Genomic DNA, 22,434 nt, shown 5'->3' with positions numbered 1-22,434 from the left:
CTTTCTTTCTTTCTTTCTTTCTTTCTTTCTTTCTTTCTTTCTTTCTTCATGATTTTCCTTTATCTTTTTTTTAGATTTATTATTTATACAGTATTCTGCCTGCATGTGTGCCTGCAGTCCAGAAGAGAGCACCAGATCTCTTTATAGATGGTTGTGAGCCACTGTGTGGTTGCTGGGAATTGAACTCAGGATGTTTAAGAACAGCCAGTACTCTGAGCCATCTCTCCAGGCCCTTTTAATGGTTTTTCAGAGTTTCTTGGTGTAACTGAGCCCCGGAACTCAGATCCGCCTGCCTCTGTTTCCCAAGTGCTGGAATTAAAGGGGTAAACACCATGCCCAGCCCTAGCCACACCTTTAATCCTAGCATTCAGGAGGCAGTAGCAGGTGGATCTCTATGAGTAAAAGACCAACTTGGTCTAAACAGTGAGTTCCAGGATAGTTAGGGCTACATACAGAGAGATACTGTCAAACAAACAAACAAATAAACAAACCAAATTCAGTCAGTTGGCATCAGAAAACACTAGTATATAATTTATTAATGCAATCCTCAACTATATATGAAAGTACTGAATAATTATCTTTAAATATATGAATGTGTCACATTGGATAGGGCAGAAACTTACTCTGTTAAAGTCCAGGCAACAAAAGCAGGAAGATGCGGGACACAGGTTTTAACTGAACATAATCTGTTTTCAGGAATTATCTGCAAAGAGACTGGGAAACTCAGGAGCCACTGTATTTTGGCAATCCAAGGCATTCTAGTAGATTTTCCCTAGAGATAGCACTGTAGTGCAGAGAAAGGTCAGATATGCATGCAGAAACACCTCTGCCTAGTACAGAGACTCACAGCCAACATCTGTGGTGATACAGAGACACCAACTGAAAAGGTTCATGCTGCTCTTTGTTCTAATATGTTGAGATAACTTAATCTTGAATGCCATCTACCATGCCAGCTCCTTATCACAACTTCATATAATCGATAAATTCAAAAAACAACTTTTGCTTTTTGTTTTTTCTTTTGGTTTTGGAGACAGGGTTTCTCTGTGTAGCCTTGGCTGTTCTGGAACTCATGCTATAGGCCAAGCTGGCCTCCAACTCACAGCGATCCACCTGCTTCTGCCTCCTGACTTCTGGGATTAAAGGTGTGCTTCACCACTGCCCAACTAACTTCTTTTTTGAGACAGGGTCTCACATTGTAGCCCATACTGGCCTTATGTTGTCCAGGCTAGCCTTAAACTCACAGCAATCCTCCCACCTCAGCCTTTCAGGTATAAGGATTATAGGTGCAAAGTTATCACATCTGTCAAAAAGCATGGTTTTATGATTTCAGTAAACCAGAGCACCATTGAAAATGTTGACAGGATAAATGCAATATATCACTAGAGCCCTTTTTTCCAAGAAGCACCCTAATATTCCGTAGGTAAAATACAATAAGAGTTTTATCAGCCAGGCATGGTACTGCACACTTTCAATCCAAGCAGGTGGATCTCTATGAGTTTTGAGTACAACCTACAAAATGAGTTCCAGGACAGCCAGCACTACACAGAGAAACCCTGTCTAGAAAAACCAAAAAGGTTTTATCTTCAAAAAATAAAATATAGAATATATTTGGAGTTCTTAATGAGTATGTGAGTATAGTCAAACAGATGTAAATCTATTTCATTGTGCTAACAAATAGTCCACATTCTTATATAGCAGCCCTAAAGAGTATGATGATAAAATAGTGATTAAAGTAATCATAGCTAATAGAGCGCTTCCTACGTGCCAGGAAGTTACAAGGCTCCTGTGCATAGTAAGCAGTGTGACCCTCCCCACAGTCCTGCGAAGCAGCTCCAGCCCTAGTCCTCATTTTATACACGAGAAGACTGAAGTACAGCAAGGTTAAAGGACTCCACTGAGCTCACCCAACTAATGCAGGATTTTCTTTTCTGTGCGCCAATATAACTATTTTTAAAATGCACAGGTGGCCAGTATATAGGATATAGCTTGCTGGATCCCCCCCAAAATGATCTGAACTCAGGAATTCTGTCTCTACAGTCTGTGTTCTCAATCACAACATCGCTTTTGCATACTACAGGGGCCAGGCAGGATTTAACTTCACGTTTCATAAACACCAGGCTCCCTTCCCACTAAGCAGATCATTAACAGAGTACTCAGGATCCCATTAAATTGGGATTTAATTCTAGATCCTCCCAGCTCCTTAACTCTAGGAGGCTGGGAGTTTCTTCCTGTGATTAAGAAAGGTTGCAATAAAATATACTTAATTCCCGAGTCATGGTAAAGATCAAATAAGAAATTAGACTATAAATCCTAATTATACTGGGTATTTTGTTGCTTGCCTTTCCAAGCACTCAATCTCCCTGACCTAAAAAAGACCTCATTTTCATTTGGAGGTTCATTTGCTCCGTGTGCCTTCTCCCTGGCCCTAGCAAACTTCTCCCTGATCCCACATGGCAAATATAAGCCAATGAGCAATCAAGACCCCCAGCTACAAATTGTTGGGGAATGGGAGCAGTGGGATATGGCCTACACCAGTCCACACAGAAGAAGTGGGGCTGTACGGATGAAAACACCTGGACAAAAGTTACCACTCCTTATTTTACGTAGTTGGCCCTAGGAGTGTGACTTTAGGAAACACTCTGGGACCAATTTAGTGGCCATCTTGTAATTATAAGGAAAGACTAGGAAATCAGCATAGATAAAGCAGACCTGATGGTGAGAAGCCAGACCCAGAACTATTTTATGACAAGCAATACATTTTCCTTTTGTCTAAGTCAGCTAATACTGACGTGTTCATTTAGCACTTGCTAAAAAATAAAAATATGATTCATAATGAATGCCGTGTCTAGTAGTGACCTCTTGTGCCCAGGAAGTATTTAATACTTCGTTTATTCAACAGTGAAGAATCGGGAAGAAAACAAGTTGCAGACAGAATGTAGAACTCCCTCTAGAACTCCCTCATTAGCTCTACGAAGGCAGGCAAACATTTCCTCCACCACCCTTTTTTGTTTTTTGTTTGTTTGTTTGTTTTCCAAGACAAGGTTTCTCTATGTGTTGTAACAGTCCTGACTGTCCTAGAACTCAGTTTGTAATCCAGGCTGGCCTCAAACTCACCAAGATCCACCTGCTTCTGCCTCCTAAGTGCTAGGCCGGCCTTCCTCCTTCCCTCTTAATGCTTTGTCCTTCAGAAAATAGCTGTTACAAAAAAGTTACAGGGACCAACAGTGGAATGCCTACTCAGCCTGACATCTTCTCAGTCATGAGTTCTCATTGTGGACATCAATGTCACCTCCTTCCACCCAGCCTCCTGGCTGCATCAGTGTCTCCCAAGTGCTCTCAAGTCTCACAGTGCAGTATCTGTGCCTGCTAGCTCTATTCAGACCCACAAGACTTGGCATCACTTCTGCTGACTCACCCCAGCACACACTGACCGCATTGTTCCTCACTGTTCTAATGCATGCCTGCTTGGACACATCAGGTCAGCTAGAGATGTGCAAATGTGTATGTGGGGGTAGGACACCAGGAAGGAGATATTAAGGATGGAGCTAGCCAAGTGTTTTTTTTTTTTCAAGTTTATTTTTAGAAGTTGTTTTTGTTTTTGTTTTTGTTTTTTTTTTAACATTGTGTGTGTGTACATGCGTGAGTTTGAGCATGTATGTTGGCGTGCATGTGCCACAACATAATGTCTGGAGGTCAGAAGTGGAGGTCAGAAGACAGTTTTTGCAGGGATTGGTTCTCTCCTTCCACATATGGAAATCAGGTGATCAGATATGGTGGCAATGCCACTGAACTTGTCCTACCAAGTACTTTTAGGTTTTGTTTTTTTGTTTTTTTTTTTTTTTTTTTTGGGGGGGGGGTTCAAGACAGGGTTTCTGTGTGTAGCCTTGACTGTTCTGGATTCACCTTGTAGACCAGGCTGGCCTGGAACTCATAGCAATCCACCTCCCTCTGCCTCCCAGTTGCTGGGATTACAGGCATGTGCCACTGTGCCAGCATCAAGTACTTTTTCAATATGAATGTCCTGAAGGAGACAAAAATCTTAGTTCAGGCATGCACATGCTTGTGTCTTAAAGATGAAAGACCCCTAAAGGTACAGTATTAGGGACTCTCTTCTATCATACTTACTGTTATTAGATCTAGCAAGCACCTCAGGACAAAAAGGGAAGTGGTTCCAAAAGCATGTGACAACCTAAACAGTACCACAGTGAGACTGCATCTACCCTTTCAAATTTCAACAAGCTCAAGTTAGGTTGATCACCATATGAAACTGCAAAGCAGGAGGGACAGACAGTTCCTCTGCAGTGTGCTCGTGCTCCGCCATCTGAGTGAGCAAGCTTGTTCTGGATGTGGGACCTTTCCCTGTGTCCACCATGCTGGACCTTCGCGAGTTCTGTGAATTCCAGAGTGCACCTAGGGCTCCGGGCACTTGTTAGTCCCATCTGCTCTGCACGCAGGCCTTTCAGCAGCAGCATTAGTGCTTCTACAAAGTCCTTTCAAGTTTGAGGGAAGGAGGACTGTATGTAAGAAACAGAGCTCCTGGACTGGGGGGTGAAGAGACTTCTTGACAGGCCTCTGACAGCCCACTGTCTGCTTCTGTAAAATTTAATGCAGCACAGCAGAGGTGAATATTTGCAAAAGAGACTGTGTGACCTGCAAATCCAAAACGTTTACCGACATATTATACGAGTCTGACAAGTCAGATTTTAGATGAAGACAGAACTGGTTTTTGTTTTGTTTTGTCTTGAGGGTGTCTTGCATGTAATCTGGCTGTCCTGGAACTTGCTATGTAAAACAGGCTGGCCCTGGAACTCAAAAGTGATCCTCCTGCCTCAGCCTCTGAGTGCTGGGATTAAAGGCGTGAACGATGATGGCCGGCATCAGAATCAGTTTTAACAAATCATCTGTTGACAAACTTTAGCTATAACTAAAGTACTGTCTTCTACTAGTAACAGGATTTTTTTCAATAAATCATACTACAGGGGTACTGATATGGCTAATAGATGAAGACATTGCTATGCAAGCCTGATGATCTGACTTCAATTTCTGGAATCTACATAAAAGTAGGAAAAAACTTAACTCCACAGTTGTCCTCTGACCTCAATAACTCTACTATGACACAGATGAATGCACACACACACACACACACACACACACACACACACACCACACACACACACACACACACACACACACACACTAATAAATTAGAAGTAATATGTTGTGCTGGAGAAATGGTTCAGTGGTTAAGAGCACTGGACCTGGATTCAATTCCTAGCTCCCACATGGCAGCTCACAACTGTCTGTACTGCCAATTCCAAGGGATTGGACACCTTCACATGAGTGCATATAAAATTAAATAAATTATTTTTTTAAACAAGAAATGTACCATAACTTTCTAATAAAGGGTTTCTGCAATTTATATAACTCCCTCATATGCATCACGCTATAGATACTAAAAAGGCAACAGAACATACAACTTGGAATTTTAAATGTAAAGGTGAATTTTATAATGTAACTTGCATTAGTTTCAAGCTGGAGTTCAATGCTACATACTTCAATATCTGAGGTCTGAAACTTGTCCTATTTAAAATACTGGCTTTGAATTTGCCCTCCTCCCTCTAATTTATTCAAAGACACCTTATTCAACAAACACAAAGTGGGTACTAGCTCTATGTCAAGCCTGAGTTAGCCCCTGGAGCAAAAAAAAGAGCATGTGTTTGGCCTTGGAGGAAGGTGCTACAGGAAAAAGACTCACTCAAAGCTCACAATGGACACTAGCATTAGTTCTTTCTTCTTTTTGATCTTTTCTTTAAGTTCGTTAATTTTATTTATGTGTCTGTTCACCGTGCTTGTGCCTGGTGCCTGAGGAGGCAAGAGGACGCATCATATGTCCTGGAACTGGACTTAGAGATGGTTGTGAGGAATCATGGAACCTAGGTCTGCTGAGAGAGTGGCCAGCATTCTTAATCACTGAGCCAGCTCTCTAGCCCCCACTAATACTAGTTCTTACATTTGAACTTTTTGGTGGGTTAGCAGTGCTAGAGATCAAAATTCAGGACTTAGCTGGCAAGCACATTACCACTGTATGACCCAGGTCCAGATGAACAATTTTATTTTGCACTATTCTTCAAAAGAGTCAAGCTGTGTATGGTGAGTGGCTCATATTTGTAACTGCAACACTTGGGAGGCTGAGCTAGAAGAATTATTGTGAGTTCCAGACCAGTCTGGGCTGACAAATGAAACACTATCTCTCAACCCTCTCCCCTAAAACTGCCAAATAAACAAATATAGCCCATGAAGATTCAATGAGTAAACAGTTTAACGGATGCTCTTCCTAAGGTGGGTTGTAAAATTCCTCTAAAGTGGTATATGACAGTATTCAGAATTTGAACCTAACATTTTATATATTTGTTTTCACTAACTTCTATCAGATCCACTATTTCCTTCAGTGTTAGGAACATGAGCCACAGCAGTTACAGCATATATAGCAGAAAAACAAACTTTGTCAGGCCCAGGGGTCCCTGCAGAGACTGATGCACCAACGAAGGACCATGCACAGAAAGGACCAAGATCCTCTGCTCAGATGTCGCTCATAGGCAGCTTATTTTCCATGTGGGTTTCCTAGTAAGGGGAGCAGGGTTGTCTCTGACATGAACTCAGATACCTGCTCCTTGATCACTTCCCCCTGGAGGGGCAGCCTTGCCAGGCCTCAGAAGAAGAGAATCCAGACAGTCCTGATGAGACTTGATAGGCTAGGGTGAGATGGTAGGGGAGGAGGACTCCCTCTTTCAGTGGACTAGAGAAGGGAGATAGAGGGGGAAGAGGAAGGGAGGGTGGAGACTGGGATGAGATGAGGGAAGGGGGCCACATTCAGAATATAAAGTGAATAAATTATTTAAAAAATAATTTTAAAAAAAAACAGACTTTGTCACCAACAGACATGGCCATTTCCACGTCACGTTATACTCACTACAATTGTCTTGAAATACTGTTTAAACCCATAACTATTTTTAAACTATTAAAGTAATAAGACCTGTAGATAAACATTTTTACTATGATAATAAAAGTCCTTCTTGGAGATGGAGAGGGGGCTCGGCTGTCAAGAGCATGTAACCCTCTTACAGAGGACCCATGTTTGGGTTCCAGCACTCAAGAGTCTGGCAGCTCACAACCATTTGTAAATCTAGTTCCAGGGGACCCGACACTGTCCTTTTGTTCCCATGGGCACAGCACGCATGTGCACATACCCCTACACAGATACACATTTAAATATAATTTTTAAAAAATAAAAATAGGGGTGTGAACAATGGTTCAGGGGTTTAAGAGCACTGGCTGCTCTTCCAGAGGACTTGAGTTCAATTCCTAACACCCATAATTCCTAACACTCAAAACTGTCTGCAATTCTAGTTCCAGGAGATCCAAGGCTCTCTTTTGGCCATCTTGGGCATCAGACACACACTTGATACCCAAACACATATGCAGGCAAAATATCCATACATATATAGTAAAGATTTTTAATTAATAAATAAAAAAATAAATCCTTGGCCAGGGTGTGATGGCACACGCCTTTAATTTCAGCATTTAGGAGGCAGAGGCAGACCAATCTCTCTGAGTTTGAAATCAGCCTGGTCTACATAGTGAGTTCCAGACCAGCCAGGGATACACACAGAAACCCTGTCTTGAAAAACCAATAAATAAACAAATAAACAAATAAATCCTTCTTAAGAAACACATAAACTGTTAGAGTATACACTTTAAAATATTTTGTTAAATGTATTGCAACATAATTGACTTCTATAATTCTATGTATTTTAATTTTGTATGTTTAAAAAAAAAAGCATTCTAAAGGGTGGGGGTTTCTCTGTGACAAGATGGAGACCTAAGTCAGGGTAGGCTCCTGGGAGGATATGAGGGGGACTCAAGCAGAGACTCCTAGTAGCAGAAGGTATAGAGACTGAAGAGGACACCTTCTAACTAGACTACTTCTCCTAGCAGAGGGAGGGGGACACCAACCCACCCACAAAAACTTTGACTCAAAATTTCCCTGCCTACAAGATGTACAGAGATAAAGACGGAGCAGATAGAACAGAGACTGAGGGAATGCCTAACCTATGCCTGGCCCCAAAAGACCCACCCTATCGGAGAGTGCCAACCTCTGCGTTACAAACAATATTCTGCTAAGCTTGCAGACAGGAACCTGACAGAGTTGTCTTCTGAGAGCTCTACCCAACAGCACCTTAAAATAGATGCCAACACTCAGAGCCAAACATTGGGCAATGCATAGGGAATCTTGTGGAAAAGTGGGAGAAAAGAGAAAAAAAAAAAAAACAAAAAAAAAAAAACCTGGAGGTGGCAGGAGCTCCAAGAAGACCAACAGAGCCAACTAACCAGGGCCCAGAGGGGCTTGTTGAGACTGAAGCACCAACCGAGGACCATACAGGAACTAGACATAGGCTCCCTACAAGGATGTAGCAGATAGGCCCTCTAGTAACAGAAGTGGGGACTGCACTGGACATGGACTCACTTGCCAGCCTTTTGATCAGTTCCCCCTGGCAGGGCTGCCTTATCAGGCCACAGGGGAAGGGAAAACACTCTGATGCAACCTGATGAGCTGGGGTGGATGCAAAAGGGAACTCCCCTTTCCTGAGGAAAAGAGGAGTGGAGGGAGAGAGAGGAAGGGTGGGACTGGGGGAAGAGGGATGGGGCTACAACAAGGATGTAAAGTGAATTAAAATTTTTAAATAAAAAATTATTGAGAAAAGAAAGTATTCTGCTGATGTTGTGCAGGCTTTTAATCCCAGCATTTAGGACATAGGGGCAGGAGGATCTCTGAGTTTAAGGTCAATCTGGTCTACATAGCGAGTTCCAGGCCAGCCAGGGATACACACTGAAACTCAGTCTGACAAAAAGAAAAAGAACACAAAATTATTCTAAGCTTGGTGTGGTGGTTTACCTCTGTGATGTCAGCATTTGGGAAGAATCAGGAGTTCAAGGTCATCCTCAGTTACACAGGGAACTGGAGGCCAGCCTAGGCTGTATGAAACCCTGCCTCAAAAAAAATTTTTTTGAGGGGCTGGAGAGATGGCTCAGTGGTTAAGAGCACTGTCTGCTCTTCCAAAGGACCCAGGTTCAATTCCCAGCACCCACATGTCAGCTCACAACTGTCTGTACCACCATTTCCAAGGGCCTTGACACCTTCACACTAATGCATGTAAAAATTTTTTTTTAAAAAGAAAAACTGAAAAACATGCCAGGCAATGGTGGTATATGCTTTTAATCCTGTCACTTGGGAGGCAGAGGCAGGCAGATCTACAGAGCTTAGTTCTAGGACAGCCAAAGCTACCCAAAGAGATCCTGTCTTTGGAAAAAAAGAAAAAAAAAAAGCTTTAAAAAAAAAAAAAAGGAAAGCATTATTCTGAAAACAGACTTTATAAGGTTTCATCATACAACAAAAAAAAAAAAAAAAAAAAAAAAAACAAAACCCGGTAACCAAAAAAAAAAAAAAAAAAAAAAAAAAAAGTAAGCAAACAATCACACCTAAGGCAGAGCTCAAAAGCCAAAGCAAACCCACCCCTACCTCTAGAGTCAGGCACTCACGTTCTCCAGTATAGAGTAAAAACCATGTCACTATTTTTAGCATCCCTCATGTCAAGAGTCAAAAGTGATTTGTAAACAACTGTGAATGTGATGTAACAGACTTGTAGGTCTGGGGTTTCCCCCAGTTCACTGGCAATCATCCTAGTTCAAACACAGAAGACCTCAAGCTCATATAACTTTCAACTTCTGGTTGCAACAGAGTTAACAGGGATGGTGAGGGGTGGGTAATGCCCTCCTATACACCTAGACCTACAAATTGTATTTCAAAACATAAAATACAGATAATTCAATTATTTAGGAAATCTAAAGCTAAAATAAGTATGAGAAATAATCCCACTGGAAGTTTGACCATGCTCCAGTGAGTATATGGGCAACAAAAATAGGAGTTTGTATTTTTTTTTCCTGTTCTTTTTTTGGGGGGAGAGGTCACAAGGGTAGCAGTTAGACCTGGGAGGTGAATGTGATTGGGGTGCATTATGTGAAACTCCCAAATAATGAAAGTATTATGTTGGAAAATAAAAAAAGAAAGACCCCTTCTCATAATCAGATGAGTCAGTGTTAACAGCAGATAAACAAGCTTGGGACCTCAGAATCTAAGGTTCACCTAATGAGACCATTCTCCTTAAGAGGGGGTCCCCAAGAAAAAGAAATCCCTCCATGTTTATATAAGGACAATTACAAGCTGGGAGGGAGGAGAGTGAAACAAAGCTCTCTCTCTCTCTCTCAATCAATTCTTCATATTGTTTTTTCATAGAGGCTGCCCTTGAACTCTCCATGCAGCCAAGGATGACCTTGAACTTCTGATCCTCCTGTCTCTACCAACCAGATGCTGCAAGTACAGTCCTGTATGAAGCCATTTTGCTGGCTTGTTTCTAAGAAAATTTGCAGTTCAGACTTGGTTTAAAAAACAAATTAAAAAAAAAAAACCAACAAAAACTAAAACAAATAAAAAACAAAAATCTAACAGTTTTCAAGAGGAGTAAAGTTGTCCCCAAGCCCAAGAGTGTCCTCTTCTGTAATAAGTAAAGCTGAAGCATATTCTCTTTAGAAAAAGATGTAATTAATCAAACACAGAAATTCCCCCAAACTCCAAGCAATGTCCACTTAAGAACCTTTCTGACTCTTTCCCTATTGCAAAGCAGACAGTGAGTAAAGACAGCTATCAGATAGCTATGCAGTGTGTGGTTAAGTTAGAATGTAGCCCAGGCTAGCCTAGGATTTACCATCCTCCTGCCTCAACTTCCCAAATGATAGGATTATACACAACCATAGCTGGCTTTCAAATTCTTGTTACACTGTTTTGTTTTGTTTTGTTTTGTTTGAGACTGGCTCTCTCTCCTGGCTGTCCTGGAGCTCACTAGTAGACCAGGCTGCTCCCCAAACTCACAGAGGTCCTCCTGTCTCGGCCTCTCAAGTGCTGAGATTAAAAGTGTGTGCCAGCATGCCTAGCTAGATTTTTGTTTTAAGCACTGGGTGAGACAATCAGGAGAATCATCTACAAAGGGCTCTACGAGGAAGGAAATACAGATGGGTATGTATGTATGTATGTATGTATGTATGTATGTATGTATGTATATTTGTTTGTTTTAGGGTCTTACTTTGTAGCCCTGGATGGCCTAGAACTTGATAATGTAGACCAAGCTGGTCCTGAACTCAGAGAAATCCAACTGCCTCTGCCTACCAAGTGCTGAGATTAAAAACATGGGCCATTACACCTCAGACTGCCAAGAATTTAATACCAGTCTGTGCGACACAGTGAGTTCCAGGCCAGCTAGGACTATAAAGAGGTCCTATCTCAAAATAGTTTAGAGGAGACCACACTCATTTCCACTGCATTTCAAACCCTCATGAAAGAGAATGAGCAGGAAATAAAACCAAAAGCTAAAACTTTAATTGAATTAGCCACAATGTGGTATCATTCCTAGGTGCCAGGCTTAGCCTTTAGTGTAAAAACCATCAAGTTAGAGAGATGGATACATCAACCTTTCCATGCCAGACTCTCGTGACTGTTGACAATCCCAGCATCGTCCTTCCGTCCTTTTCTCCCTGAGATAGTAGGTGACTACAACCATACTATTTGCCACTGGACAGGATCAGAGACCATTTAATTTTTTTTCATTTATTATTATGATTCCCTATGTGTGTGCTTGCTCATGCATGCATGTTATGCTGTATGTTCAGAGGTGGAGGTGCATGCATGCATGCATGTTATGGCGCACGTTCAGAGGTGCAGCAGATTTTCTTTAAAACCAGGTCTTACTGCTATGTAACCCACAGGTTCCACAGGTGCTGGAATTACAGGTGTGTGCCACCATGCCCAGCCCGAGTATCTTTTTTTTTTTTTTTTTTTTTTTTGAGACAAAGTCTCTCTTTGTAGTCCTGGCTGTCCCAGTAAATCAGGCTGGCCATGAACTCACAGAGATCCCCCTGTCTGTACCTTCCAGGTGCTGGAATTAAAGACATCTGCCACTGTATCTGGCCAAATACCTTTTTGTTAGCAGTTCTACTTATGTTTAGAATCTCTAAACTTCAATATTGAATAGAATATGAAGCTCATTTCTCTCCTTACCTCTATTTTATTCTTAGCAGACTGTTTTCTATTCCATTCTCAAGCTTTGCTCCTATCCTCAAAGTTTCTCCTTCCTCAGCTGCCTATTCCTAGCAGTTTCTCCTACAATAAACTCCTATCTCCTCATTGCCTCTGTAACTATCACCATCCCTATTTCAACATAGCTTTAGGCTTTCCCAACAAAGACCCTGAGTTTTAGTCCTCAATCATAAATAGTCACCTCAATTATGATCAAAAAGCCTTCTCCAGTTAAGCCCATCTGCTGGAGCCTATGTCCAGCAAAGGTCCCAGTTCCTAATACATCATTATACTTATTTCCCTGCAGTTCCTTAATCATAGAATCATTACAGAAAGAAAAAATCAGAAATTATCCTATCCACTGCTTCTTAAACAAAACAGCAAAAAGCTGGACAGGGTGGCACCTGCTTGTAATCCCAGCATCCTCAAAGCAGAAGCCAGGCGGGAGCCCAAGAGTTCAAGGCCAGCCTGCTCTACAGAGTGAGTTACAAGACAGCCAAGGATACACAGAGAAACACTGTCTGGGGGTAAGGGGGTGTATGGGAGTTGGGGGTACAAATAAACAAAAACAAAAAAGAAACAAACAAAAAACAAAGCAAACATCTTGAGCCCACCAGGCTGAATTCCAACACAAAATACCCCTGCCTCAGCCTTCTGGATGTCAGAATTCTAGCTGTGTGTCACCACAGCCAGTTTTCAAACTTTAGCTACATTTCACTGCGTAAAATTGTAAGATGCTAACTTTACATCATCATTGCAAACATACAGACCTGAAGCCTATTTCGTAAACCCTACTATATGAACACAGTGGAAATTTCTATTCTAACCCAGTTGTCTTTTTATTCAGTTGCCGTCCACTAAACTGTCTTCACAACCCAACAGTCAACTGGGACTCAGAGTCGGAAGACATTAACCCGAATCTGAACTTCCCATTTACTAAAGAAGAAAGTGTAACTCAGTGGTGAATTAAGTTTCTCACCCACGCAAGTTTGCCGGTAAAAATCAAACTCTTGTCTAATAAGTCTTACACCAGCGCGGTCTCTGCTTAGGACCTCTGCCGGGCCACTCACTCGCTCACTCACGCTTTGTACACGAACACAACTTCAGAGCGCCAACCCCAATTGCTGATCTTCCATTCTTCTCCACGTCAGCCCTCAGAGTCACCGCTTGTCGGTCAGTGCCCTCAGTCACCATCGGTCAGTCAGTCCCCCGGTAGTCCCTGCTGCATACTTACTCGGTCATGGTCCCGTCGCAGCCTCTGCCTCGTGCTCTCCGAGGTCAGAGTCCCTCGCATTTACTGGCCGGGGGTCGCAGACCCCTCCCAAGCGGCCAGCCCTGGGTCACAGTCCTCCTGGCTGTCACTGTACCTCGGTCACAGTAGCCTCCTGCTTCACACTTCCCTGGCTGTCAGTGACCCGCTCTTCAGTCCCACCCCCTCACCGTCCCAGCCCGCGTTTGTTCCCGCAAGCACACACGGCCCCGGGGTGTCCTTACCGCGGTTTCCCCAGGCCCCGGTCCTGTCCGATTTCTTCCCGGCGCCGCGTCACCTACCAGCCAAGTCAAATAGGTTGCGGGGAGACGCCCGGGAAACATCTGACCGGACTGCGGACAGGAAGTCCCGCCCACCTCCCACCCACTTGTCAATTCCACCGCGGCATCCCTGAAAACCACAGCCTGACACAGTAGTTCCGCTTCCAGCGGGGCCGGCCGGGTGGAGTGACGGAACAGAGCGTTGGAGACAGGCGCGGGGACAGCGGCCCCGGAATTCCGGGTGTGCGGCGCCTCCTGCCGGCGGCGGGGACGGCCGTCTCGGCCTGCGGTCTCCCGGCATTCCTTGCGCCCGCCAACCCCCGCTGTGGTTCCCGCGGGTGGCCGGGGCTCCCCTCCTCGCGGAAGAATTCGAGCCCGCTGGCTGAGTCCCGCGAACCCTCCGGTCTGAGCTCACCCTCCTCTTCCGGTTATTTTGACCTAGGTTGACTCGCCGGGAAATGATCCCTAGGAATCGACTGGGAAGGTAGTGGAGCAGGAGTAGAGGCGAGGGCCAGAAAGCAGACATGTGCCGTCTAGAGGACCAACTTCATACGGCGAACCTTTGGAGGGATTTTGTGTGTCCACGAGGCCGTAAACAGGGTGACAGGTATCTTGAAGCTGGAGTTAACAGGCCTTTGTGAACACCTTGTGGGTGAACTGAACTCTAGCCTTCTGACAGTGCTCTTAACCGCGAAACCATCTCTTCAACCCTTTTGCGAGACGGTAGTGGTAGCTTTTGTTTGAGGATTAAAAGTAATTACTAGACAAGGTCTTAACGCTGTTGCCCAGGTTGGCCTGGAACTTCGTAGGTGTCTCATGCTGGCCTTGAACTTGCAGTAGAGCTGCCTCAGCCTCCAGAATGCAGGCATTAACCACACCCTGTGCCATTTTTGTAAATGTAAGGCAAGTGTGTAGATACGTTACAGAATGAAAAAAAAAAACTTTAATGTATTTTTTTGTTTGAATTCTTTACTTGAAGATAACTGAGAAGAAAGAATATGGATGTAAACTTGTGCATCTGCTGAGATGCTTCCAAGGAAAAAAATTATTAAAATCCAACACACCCTTTATTTGTTCAAGTAGATATTTGGATATAGCAAATAAAATGATCCAGAAGACTGCCTAGCTGGAGGAGACACCAAGGGCCTGTCTGGGAAAGATGGGCATCACAAATAGGTTGGATTGTAGCCAACATAGAAATCTCTGGGTCTTTCTTCTTCTTCCTCCTCCTCCTCTTCTTCAAGACAGGGTTTCTGTAGTCCTGACTGTACTGGAACTCAGAGATCTGCCTGCCTCTGCCTCTAGGCTGCTGGGATTAAATAGTGTGCCACTACAGCCAGGCTGTAACCTCCTAAATTTAAGGGATTCTACTTTCATACACACTTGAAACTTCTCAGACCCTGACACTAAACAAATGTACCTTTGAGCTGTGAGCTGTGTAGACCATGGGATAGCCAGTAGCTGAGCAGTAAGAGACTAGAAGAAAAACAGCAACAATATAAAGAAAGTAATGCACAAATTCATCTGTGAGTTTTTATAATGGTGCAAAAATTTGAAATTAGTCCTTCAATAACGAAAGGACTGAACACAAATGGTCCATTATACCTAATGGTATAAAAATACAAGCTATCATGAAAGTCATAAAAACTAGAACAGTATAAAAACTATTCATGACATGAGGGGTGAAGAAAACAATACATTTTATATGTTTTTTTTCTTTTTACATCTTATAAAGAACAATGAATAGAAATTACACCCAAATATCTAGTTGGCTGAAATATTAAAATGAATTTTCCCCTCTTCTTTTTCTCTATATTTTTTCCAAATGTAGTAAGAACACAGATAGCATAATAAAATCAAATCATTAAACATAAAAACCCTAAAACAACAGTTTTAGGCACCAAAGTGCCAACTTATTTTTATTTGGTCAGGATATTTAACAGTATAAAAAGCTGAGGTTTCTTCAAAGTCACAGTCACTCTTCCCAAAGATTCAATAATAGAAACAACCAAATGCTGCTACAACGCAGAATAAGCTGTCCTAAAAAAAAAAAAAAAAAGAATAGAAAAACAGAAGACAGTAACCCATAATGTTAGTGCTTATGAGAAAGGCCAACACAGACAATTAACATTGACATTATACTCTAGATCTCTGCCAATATTCTTTGTTTCCTTTTTCTTCTGTTTGCAGAGTATCTCTGTTCTAACAACAGCATCTTGGTGGTGGAAGGCCTATTTTGTTCTGTTGTTTTGTTTTGTTTTGTTTTTTAATGTCCATTCATTCACATAGTGACGCTTTGGTGTGTGTCTGTGTGTATGGATTTGCAGGGGTTGTTTTGGGTGATTTGAGATAGGGGCTCAGGTAGTCATGGCCCTTGACCTCTAATCCTTCTACTTTTACTTCCCACATGCTAGAATCAAAGCCATGTACCATCACATCCACCTTTATATTGCTGCTTTTGTAAATCCTGGCAACTAGGAGGAACATGTGGGAAACCTACAGACTGAGATTCACTGATCTAAACTTCAACTTAGTAATCAGAATTTATTTCAAAAAGGCCCTGGCATCTATGCTTTTAAATAAGTTCCTCAGTATTAGGAAGCTGCACCCAGCCTTTAGAAAACCTACTTTCTAATATTCATGATACAATCTCAGAATAACCCAGTGGTTTCCTTAAAGTCAATCAAAGTGACTCAGCTGGAAATGGAGCTCCCTTCCTAGTTTACTTAGTCCAATTTCTGTTCTGCTCTACTGACTCTACTGATTACAATCTGAGAGGACTTTAGTGCTGGGTGATTTCTGGAAGCAAGTATCAAAGTAAGTTACCTTGAACACATGTACCAATAACATACCAGTGTTTAAATGAAACCTTTTTGTGTTTGTTTGGTTTGTCTTGCATGTCTGTGTGTTTATTTAATGGCTTTTGTTTGTTTTTGAGACAGGGGTCTCATGTTGTCAAGGCTAGCCCAGGATGACTTGGATGGAAGTCCTGACCCTTCTGCCTGTACTCCCCAAGTACTGGGAACATTGGCATACGCCACTATATCCATTTCACTGGAGGTGATAAGGAAGAGAAAGGATAGATGGGGTATTTTATAATACTCTGTTTTATAAAACACATTTGTGAGCTGGAGAGATGGCTTAGAGGTTAAGAGCACTGGCTGTTCTTCCAAAGGTCCTGAGTTCAATTCCCAGCAACCACATGGTGGCTCCTGAACATCTATAATGAGATCTGGTGCCCTCTTTTGGCCTGCTGGCTCACAGACAGAATACTGTATAATTAGTTAATTAATATTGTAGAAAGGAATCTGCATATATGTGTTAGTGGAATACACCATTAATTAATTTTGGGTTTTGTTTGTTTGTTTTGAGACAGGGTTCATCTATGTATCTTGGAACTAGATTGTAGACAAGGCTGACCTTGAACTCACAGATTTCTTGCCTGCCTTTGCTTTCTGAGTGCTGGGATTAAAGGCATGCACTACCTAAAGAACAATGCCAGCTAATTGTTCTTAAAAAAAAAAACAAAACAAAAAAAAAACAAAACATCTGGGCAATGGTGGCCTACACCTTTAATCTCAGCACTTGGAAGGCAGAAGCAGGCAGATCTCTCTGAGTTTGAGGCCAGCCTAATCTACAGAGTGAGTTCCAGAACAGCCAGGGCTACACAGAGAAACCCTGTCTTGGAGCTGAAGTGTAAGGACTATAAATTGGACCTGCATCCTTTAGAAAAGCAGCCAGTGGTTTAACTGCTGAGCCACGTCTCCAGCCCGTAACTGTTCTGAGCCAAGCCAACCATGTCCCAGATGCCCTTGAGAGAATACAAGGTTAAACCAACAGAAACTAACTTTACTCTGCCCTGAGCCCACACATCAACTGAATGAAGGAAGATTGTACAGGATGCTAATGAGAGACACAGAAACACCACAGGCCTCCAAAGCATGGCTGAGCACCTAACCAGAGGGGCAAGACTGACTGCAGACTGACTGACTGTCTCCTACCCAGCCTGGCTTCATCCTGTGTCATGGGCTCTGTAGAGAGGAGATGCAGGACACACTTTTGAGGAAAGATTGCCAGCTTTCTAAATACAGCACAGAGATTCAATTCCTTTCTCTGTTCCTGGCATCCGAGAGAAACCAGGCAGAAGGAACTCTGCTTTGCCAGTTGCTTAACTTCTTTTGAACAATTACTTTCTCTTTAGTTTTGAAAAGTGGTTTTAAGATAAAGTCAATAATTTTATTATTATTATTATTAAAGGAAAGTTATGTTTATAGAATCTTCATTTAAAGTCTTTGTAGCTCAATGAAGTGTGATATGTTCAAATAAACAGCTTTAAACTAAGTTAATTATTACTCTTACAGGAACTTTCAGGACTGAGGTTTAGAACACAGTGATTTATAAAGGGGGTGGTTATGATGGTTATCCTTCATCGCCAACTTGACTAGGTCTGGAGTCACCTCAGAAACACCGCTGGGCAAGTCTGTGGGAACATTTCAGGAGAGGTTTAACTGAGGAGAGATCTACTGTTAACATGGACAAGTTCCCATTGCCACAGCTATGAACCGCTGCTCCGGCTGCCAGGCCTTCCTCACAACAGTGAACTCTACTGTCTGAACTGGAAGGCATGCCAACCTTTCCTTGGTTTTTGTTTTGTGTTTTTGTTTGGTTGGTTGGTTTTAGTTTTTCATGACAGGGATTCTCTGTGTAGCCCTGGCTCTCCTGGAACCCACTCTGGAGACCAGGCTGGCCTCAGACTCAGAGATCTGCCTGGCTGTACCTCCTGAGTGCTGGGATCACAGGTGTGCGCCACCATGCTGCTAAAGTTCGTTTTTAATAATACCTTGTGGGCGAATGCACAACTATATTATTAGAAGCTGTGTCATCATTTCTCTGCTTTAACTAGAAATGTCTATGAATTCTGCTTGTAGTTTTTCACAAATAAAGTAGTAAAGTTTGAAATTAAACCACTGATGCAGTGGCGGTGCACAACTTTAATCCAAGCAGCAAGGAGGCAGAGACAGGCGGATCCCTGAGTTCAAGCCCAGTGTGGTCTAGAGTTCCAGGACAGCCGGGGCTACCCAGAGAAACACTGTCTCGACCCCTACCCCTCTGCCAAAAGCACCTTATCCAGAAATCTAAAAACTGTGTCTCAAAAATACTACAGTATCCTATTTTAGCAACAAGCTGATGTCTCATAATTCATCAGGCAGGAGAATGGAGCTTCCCAAGGACTTACGTTCATGAAAACATCGTGAGTGTAGTTGTCCGTGTCTGCATCCCAGAAACAGCGAGCAGCCATGCTAAAATACCAATGAAGAATGGTCAGTGGTCCACATCTGCCACAAGCAAAGTCACTTTCTTCATTCTGACAGGGCCATGCTTCCCAACCTTTCCAAAGTGCTGGAAACTAGGAAGGCCGGGAGTCATAGGTGACTGCTTGCAGCTAGAGGTGAGGGCCCAGGGCCTCTAGCCACCTTAGCACTCCAGCCAGCTGCCTGACAACTACAGAGCTCAGTCTCTCCTAGTCTCTGGTACTTGGGATGGAACTCCAATATAGATTACTTCAGTAGGACATTTGTATGTGACTTTCAGTGGGCTCAATTCCTGTAGAATAATAGGAAAAGAAGTCTTGCAAAGGGTCCAACAGAATACTTCATGTGACCTGGTAATTTGTAGAGACCCATACAAGAAAGGGACAACTCAGAGCTAGGATTCGGTCTTCTAACTAGACCGGCATTAGGAGGCTCAGACCCATAAAAGCAACATTTGGGAGGCTGAGGAGGGTTGCTGCAGAGTGAGACCCTCTCACTGGCAAAAGCCAGGGACAGTCCTGCAAGCTGTAATCCCAGCATCTGGGAATCAGGGGCAAGAGATCAGAGTACAGGCTCATCCTCAACCATGTAATGAACTTGAAGCCAGCCTGGGCTACAGTGAGACCCTGTCTCAGGAAAAGAACAAAAGTAGAATTTCAAAATAGCTTTAGGGGCAGTAGGGATATAAATACATCAGACTGTATTTATAACTAATGAAGCTAAATCAAAGAGTAGTTCTTTAGTTCCTGAACTTATACTAAAATTTTAGATGAGGGTTTCTTTACTTTCCTTTTTTTTTAAAGACTGGGTCTCTCTTTTGTCCTGGCTATCCTGAAACTCACAATGTAGACCAGGCTACCCTGGAACTCGCAGAGATTGTCAAGCCTCTGCCTCCTGAGTACTGGATTAAAGGTGTGCACCATGCTGGGTCCTATATAATCCTGAAAGGGTAGTGGGAAGGGACTTGTGTGCCATGGCATAAAATGGAGGCCAAAGGGCAACTACCGAGAGTTGCTTCTCTCCTTCCGATATGTTGAATCAAAGATGAAGCTTGGGTTGTCAGGCTTGGTGGCAGGCGCCTGTATCTGCTGCGCCATCTCCTCAGCCTCCCAGTACTCTCTGGAGCTCAGCCTGACTACTTCTAACAAAGCCAAGCCAAATAAATCAGTGTAAGATTCAACTACAAAACACTGCAGCACGCACAGTGTCACTCTGAAGATGCCTCTGGATTTGTGGAGGCCGAGGCTGTAGTGATGTGAATCACTTACCTCCTCCTATTGTAAAGCCCTATATCCCCAGCCCACAGCACTGCTAACCAAATACTATGGGTTGTCAGGAGGCCACAGACAGGCCTCAAAGACTGCTAAGCAATGCATCCAAACACAGAGCAAGCAGCAAGAATGTCATAACTAAATAAAACTCTAAAGACTTCAACCCCGGAACACACCCAGACTGTTACTATTCAGTTGCTAAAACCTCTTCAGTTCACAGCTGCATGTGTTAAAGCGGCCTCCTCATTCTTACAAAGACACATGCTTACTGATACTGAATCATCTATCCACACAATGGATAACTCCCAGGAGCACAGATACAGACAAGAAAAACCCAACTACTCACAATACTCCTTCACCCCTCTGTTCTCCAATCACTACTTGCACCACCATTTTATACCGATCATATCCCAATTCTAGGAAGGAAAAGAAAAGAAAATTATCTATAGTCAAGTACGTACTATAATGACCTACTGAACACAAAACAGAATAGACCTAAGCCCTCAGGTACTTAAGGAGAATGATGGTGAGGTTAGGGGTCTGAGATCTGAAGATAAACACTAAGTTAACCTGCAATAAAACCTAGGAACATTACTTTCCCTTTAAATTTCCCTGGTCGGTTTGCAGTCAGCCCGGGCAAAGGATGATCTATCTAGGGGGAAAAATAAAGAAAAAAATAAACGTATAGATATTAAACATGAATGGCAAGTAAACAGGTTGGGTGGGTGATATTAAAAATTGTCATACCTTTAATCCCAGCACTCAGGAGGCAGAGGCAGACAGATTTCTAAGTTGGAGGCCAGCCTGGTCTACAGAGTGAGTTCCAGGACAGCCAGGGCTACACAGAAACATTGTCTAAAACAAAACAACAACAAAGAATACTGCTCTTTGAATGTTTTTAAAAGTATTACCTTCTGATCAAAGAGTGAATTTCTTTCTCAGTGTTATTTAGAGTTGTATTTGACTTTATGAGGCACTGGAGCAAGCACTCATTTCAGCTGCCTTAGCATGACTATTTTGGCGACATAGAAGCACAGATATTAGAAAACGTGCTTAAAGCACTTTTTTTTGATAATAAATTTAATCCCCTAAAAGAAATGTCAATTTATCCTGGCACCCCAGTGTTTATTACTATGATGTGTACCTTCTTAAACTACTGTTGCTAATAATGCCTCTTGTTTCCCATTGAGTGTAGACTATAGAAGAAATGTAGCTTTATATTTATCATGTGAGTCTTACAATACTAAAGAATGGATTAGATGAAAATGGAGCACTGTTTTGAGAACAAATCCTCCACTCTTACAGAGTGGCCTCGATGGAATAAAAATCATGGCATGTGACCAAATAAAATGAAAAGAAAGGAAAAAGTAAGAAGAAGGGCAGGGCCAGATCTGTGACATGACTTTACGGTAGAACACTTGCCTGGCATGCAAGAGGCCTTGAGATCCACCCCTAACACTACAAAAAGGGATGGCAAAGATAAAAGTAAGGATGTTTTCTGATGGTACAACATTAAAAGAAGTGTTTTGCTTTAATCCCCGCACTTGGGAGGCAGAGGCAGACGGATCTCTATGAGTTCGAGGCCAAAGTTAAGTTCTAGCATAGCCAAGGCTACACAGAGAAACCCTATCTCAAAAAAAAAAGAGAGAGAGACAGAGGGAAGAGAGAGAGAGAGGAAGGAAGGGAGGGAGGGAGGGAGGGAAGGAGGGAGGAAGGAAGGAAGGAAGGAAGGAAGGAAGGAAGGAAGGAAGGAGAAAAGAAAAAGGAAAGAAGGAAGAAAAAAGGGTTTTGGGGTAGGGCATGGTGGCTCACCTTTTTAATCTCATCACTCAGGAGGCAGAGGCAGATGGATCTCTATGAATTTCAGGCCAGCTGGTCTACAGAGTGAGTTCCAGGTCAGCCAAGGCTACACAAAGAAACCCTGTCTTGAAACAACAAACAAAACAACAACAATGGAGCAAGAACTGGGTAGAACTGGGTTTTGAAGGGAACACTTTTGTATTACAGCCCAGGTTACCTTTCAGTTTATCTTTAATGACTTCTGATAGATGTTTTGTGAGATAAGGGATTTCATCTGGAGAATATGCAGCGTTCGCCAGTTCTTCCTTGAGCACGGCATGAATGCAGTCTTTAACCA

At 42.7% G+C, this 22,434-nt stretch overlaps 2 protein-coding genes across 3 annotated transcripts in view; both read right to left on the bottom strand.

The window, feature by feature from the left end:
- Pcyt1a (phosphate cytidylyltransferase 1A, choline) overlaps positions 1-13,792 on the bottom strand; it is a 47,034-nt gene extending 33,242 nt beyond the window's left edge. Inside the window, exon 1 of one of the 2 annotated variants that reach the window (XM_055624872.1) lies at positions 13,679-13,792. The gene's annotated coding sequence lies outside the window, so the exon portion shown is untranslated. Of the gene's footprint in view, positions 1-13,418; positions 13,654-13,678 lie in introns of those variants that run through there. The other variant, XM_055624873.1, reaches the window with a different exon arrangement.
- A 1,473-nt stretch (positions 13,793-15,265) lies between these two features.
- Positions 15,266-22,432, bottom strand: Dynlt2b (dynein light chain Tctex-type 2B; the record flags this gene model as incomplete). Its single annotated transcript, XM_055625224.1, has 4 exons — positions 15,266-15,754; positions 18,951-19,014; positions 20,644-20,713; positions 22,315-22,432. Coding segments are annotated over 4 exons (300 nt in total), but the record flags the coding sequence as incomplete, so codon positions are not given.
- Positions 22,433-22,434: the final 2 nt, after the last annotated feature.

This window comes from Psammomys obesus, unplaced genomic scaffold, assembly GCF_907164565.1.
Source record: "Psammomys obesus unplaced genomic scaffold, mPsaObe1.curated_primary_1811, whole genome shotgun sequence".
NCBI lineage: Eukaryota > Metazoa > Chordata > Mammalia > Rodentia > Muridae > Psammomys > Psammomys obesus.
This window is presented reverse-complemented; position numbering and strand designations above follow the sequence as displayed.